General features: G+C 50.1%; 1 protein-coding gene across 24 annotated transcripts in view; it reads left to right on the top strand.

Annotated features, from left to right (window-relative positions):
• Positions 1-9,998, top strand: part of LOC119442452 (CD109 antigen) — a 61,521-nt gene that overhangs the window by 30,464 nt on the left and 21,059 nt on the right. For 4 of the 24 annotated variants that reach the window (XM_049662163.1, XM_049662155.1, XM_049662162.1 and 1 more), the window contains exons 3-7: positions 6,481-6,659; positions 8,297-8,488; positions 9,142-9,197; positions 9,504-9,573; positions 9,662-9,775. The exons of 9 other annotated variants lie outside the window; for them this stretch is intronic. In XM_049662163.1, the coding sequence (XP_049518120.1) occupies positions 6,481-6,659; positions 8,297-8,488; positions 9,142-9,197; positions 9,504-9,573; positions 9,662-9,775 (611 nt within the window). Of the gene's footprint in view, positions 1-4,915; positions 5,067-5,680; positions 5,779-6,480; positions 6,660-8,296; positions 8,489-9,141; positions 9,198-9,503; positions 9,574-9,661; positions 9,776-9,998 lie in introns of those variants that run through there. 11 more of the 24 variants (XM_049662161.1, XM_049662154.1, XM_049662160.1 and 8 more) reach the window with 6 other exon arrangements.

Here is a 9,998-nt window from a genome sequence, read left to right as displayed (position 1 = left end):
TCTCCGCCGATTTACCCGCTCTGCGCCTTTTGCTATCCACGAGCTGGACTTAGTTCTTGCCATCTGCGCGCTTGTATAGCGCAGCAGTTTTCGCGGCTAAGATGGCAGGGGCGCCCCCAGCTTCACCGGCGCAGCCGACCGACCACCCGCGGCGTTCCCTCGTACGCAGCTCGTCGCGCAAACCGCGCGGTGAGCGTCGCCTGCCCACGATCTCTGTGGCAGCTCATCGCCAGCGCTGAGGCAGTGCGGTTGCACCAAGAGCAGGCGCAATGCCTCTGCCGGGCCATTAGCGAACGGCCGACATCTACTGCCTACTTAACGACCACCTCCGAAACGGGGATGTTCGCGACGCCGCCTCTTTTGACGAACGACCCGGCCAGCATCTGCACGAGATCGCCGGAAACCTGCCTACTTCGGATCCTCCTGCTCCGCTACCGCCGCTGCTGCCTCCCTGGCCACTGCGGCGGCTCGGCAGACACCATCGACCGGCACCCTCGATACAGCCGTTGCGCCCCCGACAACCCCCACGAGCTCTTCGGATGTACTGCTTGCAGGGGATTTCGTCGCTGTTACGGGGTTACCGGGCGTGTCTCCCGTCGAACCGCAGTACGTACCACTGCCGATAGACGCAAACCTCGAAGATATGGACACCACTACTACACGTAAGCGTTCGCATCCCAGCGAGCTCGGTAGTGATGATGAGGGTGCCTCGCGCAAGCTGCAAACAGTCGGGACTGCGCCACACATTGCATCGACGACTAAATTGCCGCCACGTGTCTCAGGTGAAGACGATCGCCACTTCACCCCGGCTAGTGGCATTACCACCGAGGGCGAGTTTCAGCAGGTTCTGTCAAAGGCGCAGAAACGCCGCCAGCGTTCTGCGTTGCCACCGGGCTTAGCCGGGATCAGCGTCCCTTCTCCCGGGACCGAGCCTGCCGTCCCTCCTGCCGCACGACCTACGGCTCCCTGCAGTTCACCTGCGCCTACTGCACCTCCTGCCGTGGATCCCGTTGCTACTGCCGGGGTTCCCACAACTTCTGTGCCCACCTCGCCACTGACAGCCCGCACAGTGCTGTTTCGTCCGGCACACAACGGTGCCGCCTTTCCCCGTACCTCCCGCCTCGCCATCGCGCAGGCGCTCTCCGCGCTGCCTGGAGTAAAGGAGGTACGCGTGAACACGAAGAAGAACATTGTGGCTGCGGACGCGGCATCGCCGGAATGGACGGAGCACCTGCTGGCCACGTCAGAGATCGCCGGGATGCCCGTGACCGCGCGCCTTCCGGCCGACCGCACCCAGAGCAGCGGCGTGGTGCAAGGCGTACATGGCAACTACGCCGATGAGGACCTGCTGGCTGCCGTATCGTCGAAGGTACGGGTGGTCGCGGCTAAGCGACAGGGCACCACCCTGGTGCTGCGTTTTGCTGCCCCTTACCCCCCCGCAAGGATCTACCTCTTCAGCATGCCCTTCGAGGTGCGGCCCTCCCGGCCTCGCCCTCTGCAGTGCCTACGTTGCGGGTGCTACGGGCACGCCACAGCAACCTGCCAGAGACCGGTACGGTGCCTGCGGTGCGGAGGCCCACACCAGACGCAATCGTGCTGTTCGAGCCGGGTCAGATGCCTGCATTGTGGAGGACCACATCCAGCCGACTCGCCTAACTGCCCGCTATGGCAGAGAGAACGGCGCCTGGCCACGATAAAGGCGTCAGCTCCCACACACATGTCGCATCGCGAGGCGCAGGCGGTCCTACGGGCTACCCCCACCACCAGCTCAGCAGCAGCTGCTTCTGGACCGCCACGTGTTACACCGACAGGAGGCAAAACCTACGCTGCAGCACTCGATGCTCCTGACAAGGAGGCCACGACCTCTACAAACCACCCCCAACCCCGCTTGCAGCAGCGTGTACCACAGGCAGGCGCAATGAAGTGGGGCAGCATCAAGCTAGGGCCGTCCCCGAAGGAGGCTCCTCAGTCCACCAGCGATGAGGAGAACAAGAACCTGCGACTCCTCCTCAGGGCGATCGCCGACCTGCTGCCTATAGACAACCAACAGCTGCGTTCTATCTGCCTCAAGGCAGGTGGCGTGCCCCCACCTAGTAGTCAACATGGCTAGTCCCCTCCCGCCTGCAGCAGGACATTGCCGCCGCCGCCCGAGCGTGATCCAGTGGAACGCAAACTCGTTGCGGCGGCGGCAGGCAGACCTCTCCATGCACCAATTGCGGAGCCAGTACGATGTGCTTGTTCTGCAGGAGGTGTACGCTGCTACAGCCAACCTGCGTCTTCCTGGATACGTGGGCTACAGCAGCCTCACTTCATCATCACCAGCCTCCTCCATGATCGGATGAGACTCTTGCTGCTTCTCCTTCTCTTCCCTTCCTTTCAACACCTTTATCTCCTTTTTCCCCTTCCCCTGACGCTGCGCCGTGCTCCCTATTGGGCAGCAGAAATAAGCATCATTTTTCTTCTTCAATAAAATCACTACTACTATTTATATCAGAGGCTCCGGCAACAGTCACCAACGCCGCACGCATTTTGTGCGAACGCGGGCAAAACGCCGACGGCGTCGACAACAGTTCTGCGTGTTGCCGGTGCTGCTGCATGTCCAAGTTTATACAGCTGATAAAGCTACTATCATTACTCCGTATAGCTCTCTACAAATTTGCTATCGCAATTGATGCTTCGCCTTTCAAGCGAAACTGCGACAACTTTTTTCAACCTATACGCGAAAAACTTTGTCTGTCACTCGACTCAACCGCCCGGCCAAAACCAACTAAGCTACTAGCAACTGGTGGTACAGGGTCATACACGTCAACAATATACAGCGCAGAGGAAACCTCAGGCCTATATATTTGAGGCAAAATGTATGTACTTACATAACCATGATCCGCAGCGTTCATTTAATTAGGAATACACATTGGGCTGGTTTTTACGTTAGTAATTGAAAAATTAAGACGTTAGAAATGGTGTCGAATGCGTTAGAAATGGTGTCGAAGAGACGCTACGCGTTAGAAACAAGCCGACTGAAGCAGCGGCTCTGTAGCCGACTTTAAGCCAACAGTAATAAAAGGTCCCAACAGATGGGGCGAGAGTAGGGTGAACGCGGGAAATTTGATTTGAATTCAGCAAAACCTCCATTGCATTCATCATGGGAGGGGTGAGAGGGGAGGGAAAGAGCGTGAGGGGTCGGAGGGGGGAGTATAGAGGGTGTTACGTATCAGGGGCGGCATAAGACTATCGTCTTTCGATGTCAGCTGCAGCGAAACAAGCAGATATGCGGCCATTTTTCTTCTCTTGTTTTATTTGCGTTCAGGTGCACTGAGATAAAAAGGCGCAGAAGGGGAACGACATGAGGAAGAAAGAAACTGTCTTATAAATCAATTCGGCTATATATGGAGGGCAGTACACTGGTCATGCTTTCGACTACTTATGTCTCTTTCTTTCCGGCCATGTGGAGGCTTTTGAATCCTATCCCAAACGCCACTTTCTCCCGTCTCTTTGGTGCAATATGACCACTAATAACGCTGGATTATACGGGATAAGAACATTCATTGCCGGTATTTTGTAGCGATGCCTTTCCGGTAATAATGCCTTTTCGCGCGTATCGCGCTTTGTCAGTGGTCAGAGCGACGGTCCGCTCGCGTTATCAACGGGATCATCCGGCCGTGAGCGGTGGATGATAAGACTAGTGTAGAATAAGTCATAAGGCATCGCTACAAAATCGCGGCCCAGAAGTACGGCTGCTACAGCCTAAGTTCGTTACGGCGACTCCTTATTCTAGGGAATGTTCAGAACTTCTAGAACACCAATGGCATCAAAACCGGTGAAGTTATATTCCGAGCTGGCTTAATGGCTCGGCGTTCCACTGTTAGAACCAGGCTGCAGTTACAATTTCTCTTTTGATTATTGTTATCATTACAGTGGCGAAAGCAGCTGTAGACTTAACTTGTGGCCTCACTGACCGTCGTCGATGACACTTCTTGATGTTCAAGCAAGTGTAGAAAAAAGTTGTCGCAGTTTCACCTGAAAGGCGAAGCATCAAGTGCGATAGCAAATTTGAAGAGAGCTATACGGAGTAATGATAGTAGCTTTATCAGGTGGATACCCTTGGACATGCAGCAGCACCGGCAACACGCAGAGCTGTTGTCGACGCCGTCGGCGTTTTGCCCGCGTTCGCACAAAATGCGTACGGCGTTGGTGACTGTTGCCGGAGCCTCTCATATAAATAGGCACTTGATGCCGCAGCTAAACGTTGCCTCCCCCTCCTCCCCGCCACGGCCTTTCGCGCGTCGGAAGAAGGCGCGTTTGTTCTACATATATGGTGATTGTAAAGGAGAAAAGAGACGCCTACTTCTGCAGCCCTTAAGGGAGCACGGTGCAGAACGCGCGTTTTTTCTTCGCCGTGCATTAACTCCCCGTGAAAGCGCGCGTCCCTCGCGCCCTTACACTCGCACATACAGCGTGCCGCGCGCGGCGACGATTTCATCTCCACTGACGTCATACGGAACCTCACGGCAACGGCGACGGCAACGACGACGATGATGGCGACGCCGACGGCAGAAATCTGCTTTGGAGTGTCCATATAATTGCTATCGCAATAAAATAACAACGGGGGCGACTGACCGACTACACGCGCGATCAACCTATCAGAGGCGTTGCGAAACGGCGCGTGCATGCTACAAGTTCCTGGCGTGGCAGTAAATATATGCGGCGCCCGAGACCCAGTTTTCCTCGATAAGAGTCACCGCATCCGATCTCCCCTAACGTGCCACACGTTATCAGCCGTGAACGATTATTTCTGCCGGCTTTCCCCGCGCTGCCGTGCGCGGAATCACTGATCACTGCGTGCTGCGTCAGCAACCTCGCTTCTTGCAACCGGATACGGAAAGCCCTACTTAGCGGTAAAAAAGCACTGAACCGTATAAAAATAGCACAGTTCCATTGACAACACGCTTTGGTAAACGCCCGTGGATTATTGCTAGGGTTTACGCCGCACTCTCCGCTGGTGTGAGCCTGTGAGGCCCTTCGTGATCGCTACTTGCTCCGGTCGTTCACTGCTGAGACGGCAATTGGTAAGAATAGTCCGATAGTTCGAAAGCGCGTGACAGCTTAAAGAAACTGTAAGTGCCTTACTCCGGCTATAGGCTTTTCTTAATTCACAGCCCTGTGAGCTAACAGCCACTCAGTGGTCAACAGTTGGGTGCCGTGTGCAGCAATGTTGAGTATTCGTAACCAGCTCTAGTCGTTGTAGTTAAGTAGGCTAGAAACGTCCACCGCTACTTTCGTGGTCGTGTCGATACTTCTTTTGTTCCCGAAGCGTGAGATATGCCGGGAAGTGTCAAGGCGTTTCGCATTTGAGCGGTATCGCATCCTTGCTGATAACCGTCATATAACACTGTCTTTCGAGGCGATGAAGCGCGTCTGTTTGGTCACCGTTTATTATTATTTTTTTGTAAGTTTCGCTGTATCCCCCCGAGACTTGACGAACACGTGTAGGCACAATTTTTCCTAGCGATACACGTGCGTTTATAAAGGGGTGAAGAAGCAATTATATTTGCCCGTTTTCATTTTTCTCAGCATGGCCGCTCAAATCGCCTTGTGACCGCCATTTAGCGTGGCGAGTTTTATTTTAAAGGTTCCTTTTTTTTTTCTTTAATCTGCGACGCTTTTTGCTTCTCTGCCGCAGGTGCCGTGAGTCGTCGCTATGGCGTCGAATTGGACGCGTCGGTTGCTGCTGCTCGCAGCTGTGGTCACTCTGGGAACAACGCCCACCGCCGCCTCTATGTGAGCACCTGTTCCCCGCCTTCCTCACTTTCTCGCGTGCCTGTCTTGTCACGGTCAGCACAAAGTAAATAAAAGCATGGTCTGTCTAGGAAGCTTGCAAACAACTTTCGCACGAGCATGTAAGTGCCGCTGTCCTTAGGCGTCACGCTATTAAAACAGTTCCCCTCGTTTTGGTATCGGGAGAAAGCTTTAGCGTGGGAGCTCCGCAAGTACATGGTTAACAGCGAAATATGTTTTAACTCCGTAACTTGGTAATGTCGAAATTATGAAAACTGCACCTATTCAGACATCAAAAGTGATGCTATACACTGCTCTGAATTATGCCTAGGATCTACGAGGACTTTGCAAAGCCCTTGTAACCACTGATATATTAAATTACAGCTTACGTGAATTTGTTACAAATTGCCTGGTTTAGATGCTCTAATGAATGGAGTTGACAGAACTACGGTATATTTTTGGTGCAGTGGGGAACATTTTTCTACAGATTAAGGAAAAGTTCAAGCTAGCTTAAGCAAGTGATATATGAAGGCACTAGCATCCGATGCTTTTACCTTCATTTGTTCCCTGCCAGCACCTGCCTGATGCTTCCTTTGTAGTTTCCAAGTTACGCACATGCTTCGCAGCATGTTCTTAAAGTACACTGCCGGTAAAAACAACCGAAACCAATCTCTCTTAAGTGACGTTTCCGTCTTCCTGGGACAGTGAATACCTCGTGACTGCGCCGGGATACTTGACACCGAATGCTGATGTCAAGCTCACAGCCCTTGTGCGAAATCCTGCTTCAGCCGGCGAACTGGTGGTGGAACTGTGGGGCACTCGTTCGGGACTCAACCAGAACAGCACGATCTTGGCCACCCAAACCTATGCCGTCGATCAAAGCGGTAAGATTCCAGACGCCGTGCAGCCCATTCCTTTCATCGGTGTTCATAACAATCGATTTTTTCAAATCGACCGTCAGGTCACCTATGACGATGTGTCATTTAGCTTCTGCGCACACGTGTTCACGGCATCTTCAATCCTTCCCCTATGTAGTGTAGCCGACCGGACAATTCGTTAATGCGTTAGCATTAGGAGTGGAAAAGTGCACGTGTCGGGTGTGGAAAGCCGGTCACGTGGTATATATATCCGTCATGATTTCTTAGTGCCTTTGGCGTTATGCTGCTAAGCACCGAGGTCGCAGGATCAAATCCTGGCCGCGCCGGCCGCATTTTGATGAGGGTGAACGTAAAACCACCCGTGTACCGAGCATTGGGTGCACGTTAACGAGCCCCAGGTGGTCAGAATTAATCCGGAGTCCTCTCACTACGGCGCGCCTCACAATCAGATTGTGGTTCTGGCACGCGTAAAACCCAAAATTTATTTGTATTATGCCGTATATAAATCTGTATGTATATGTATGTATGCATATATATAGGCCAAAGCATAGAAACACGCAGGAAAAATAATTATGTTGCGTTATTTTTTTTTCCTACGTGCACATGCTTCTATTCATCAAACTGCTTCCCTGCCGGATCCTGTGATTAAGCGCTTCACTGATCTATCTTAGCTCACCATCAGTTGCTCTTCGGACAGGCAGGATGTGCCTCGACTGTGCTACTGAACACTTTGTAATGCGGTGAACACGGTTTAAATCACAGATCCGGGATCTCAGCAGGTACGACGTAATCTTAACGCATTTCCCTCGCAATTACCGCCAACTTTCTATCGTAAGTTTTTGTTTCGGTGACCCCCCCTGCCTTCCCGTGTTATCTTCTGTGAAGAATATCTAGAGCAGCATATTTTGCTTACTCTTTTAAAGTGTAGAATGTCTGAAACTCTCCACCTATAACCACCGCGCGTACGACACATTGGCTACGAAATATTACTTAGAGTGGCTAGTCTAATACATTGTTTTTAATATATCAACTAGAGCCATTATACTCTAGCTGTTTAAATAGTTTAAAACTGATAATATTTGATATCAGAATATAGTGAGTTGCATAGTTTTGTTCTGTACCATGACAATGAGTAATGTAGGCGTTAATGCCCCACTTTTTTATCATTGAACTACCATAATTGCTGACCATTGATTGCTCATATTCCTCCACATCAATTGTAGAGTGCCCAAAACTAGCAAGGGCGTATAAAATGTTAAACGTGAAAATTAGAACCTGGAAAGTCTTAAAAAGTTCAGACACCAGTGGTATTTGAAATCAGTTTTGACTAACTTGATGAAGTGTAAAGTAGATAAGGACATTCCTCATATCTTAACGAAGATACGGGCAAAATTTCATTTCGGGTTGCACATCGGAAGTACCAAAAACAAGACGGGTAAACTCGGTTACCAAGAATTGCATTTTAAGAAACTCCTTTTACGGCTTAAAGCACAGAAAATGCGGCAAATACATGTGGCTTTTGTCTTGCTTCGTAGCCCTCTTGGGTTCATCAGTTCATTCATCCAGGCACTTCGAGCAAACATAAACGCACTGCTTCCTTCCGCGTTTGAAACATTACTCCATCCCACTTCTGTGCTTTACAGGCACTGGCTCCGAACTCCTGTTCCACGTCCCCGACTTGAATCCAAGCGATTACTACAACATGTACCTGGATGTTACTGGGAAGTTTGGAAGTGACCAGTTTCACAACAGGTCCTCTGTTCAGCTTGAGTATGTCAACAACATTAACGTAATTGTTCAGACCGACAAGCCCTTGTATCGACAAGGAAGTACAGGTATGTATGCGACATCAGTCAAATTTTAGTCTCCTGCAGTAACGCCTGCTTTGCTTTTGTGCTGTTTAGTTTGACATTACTGCTGAGTGAGCTCTTAATCTCGCTGTTGCTTGCCATTGTTACCATTCAGGCGTTTTTGCCACGTAACTTCGTACAGAAAGTTTTCTGCTCAACAACTCTTCTGCCAAGTTTCTTTGCGTAGCAAGTGAATATCGAGCACTGTTGCTATAGTATTACATTCGGCTGGATAGTTAAAGGCCGCCATACACATTAAAAAATATCCCATGCCTACTTTCCTCACGCCTAAGACAGATTCGGTACTCTCCCGGCGTTGTTGCTTATTTTGTTGGTTTCCTTTGTTAACTCACTGCTGCTCGTAACCGCACAAGATGTAGACGTCACATTCCCTCTAGCAAACACTTAGCATTTGAAAGTGATTCCGACGGATTGCCTCAAACTGACGTAGTGTCGTTTACTAACTTAAACGTAGGCGTAGGCTTGCAAAAAGTGAGCCTATTATAATATTTAACTGAAATAATGACATACGCGCTGATATAATCGGCTTGCAACTGTATCCTTCAGTATCACCTGTTGCTTTTTCTTGGACGACGCGGGCATTCCACATTTAACTTCGATTAACTCTTGCCTTACAGTCAACTACCGTGTACTACTACTTGACAACAACCTCCTGCCTGTCACTGACCAACTGGTAGGTAGACCATTGCTGCTTACTCTATCGCAGTGCTTAACAATTGCTGTCGTTCTCAATTTCTATGTCTTGCCCCATGTTTCCATCTGAAAGTATACAGAAGAGAGCACACATTGCAATTTTGCTATTACTGTACAACTTGTATTTTGTATTCATTCGTTGCGAGAAAATTGAGCTTTCTACTGGAAGCAATCCACCTGAATAAGCCGACTTGCGCTATATGCTGCCTACAATTTTCATTTAAAAAATCTCTTCATTCTAAGAAAAAAGCAGACGGCGTGTTCAATACAACTTACCATCTCGCAGGCAAACATTACTATCACGAACCCGTACGGCCAGCTTCTGCATCAACAGCAGTTTGTGAACTTCACCGATGGTAAGTTGATCTGAAAGTAGCCATAAATGTGTGGCCGCATAGCAGCTTTTTTTTTTTTTTTTCGAACTGCCATTCTGGTGTCTTCTAGGTCTCCTGCAAGGTTCCTACAATCTCCTCGCGATTACCGACGAAGGGTCGTGGACCATTGCAGTATCGGCGGGCACCAACTCTGGATCCACATCGTTTAATGTCCGGGACTACGGTAAATCCGCATTCTATAACGTTATACAAGTTTATTCCTATTATTCGATAGTAGGCATTTCGTTCCTGAAGCGACTATTTCGTAATATATCCGTGGCCTATGAGTTCAATTTACATAACACTTGCACACTTCATACCATTTAACAGCGGCTTTGTAGCCTTGCTTCTTTTACATTCCTTAAGGCATACTGCTTAAACTGCGCGTCAAAAATGCGCTTGATTTA

Source organism: Dermacentor silvarum, chromosome 2 (genome assembly GCF_013339745.2).
Source record: "Dermacentor silvarum isolate Dsil-2018 chromosome 2, BIME_Dsil_1.4, whole genome shotgun sequence".
NCBI lineage: Eukaryota > Metazoa > Arthropoda > Arachnida > Ixodida > Ixodidae > Dermacentor > Dermacentor silvarum.
Note: the sequence above shows the minus strand (reverse complement) of the source record. Positions and strands in the feature narration are given on the sequence as shown.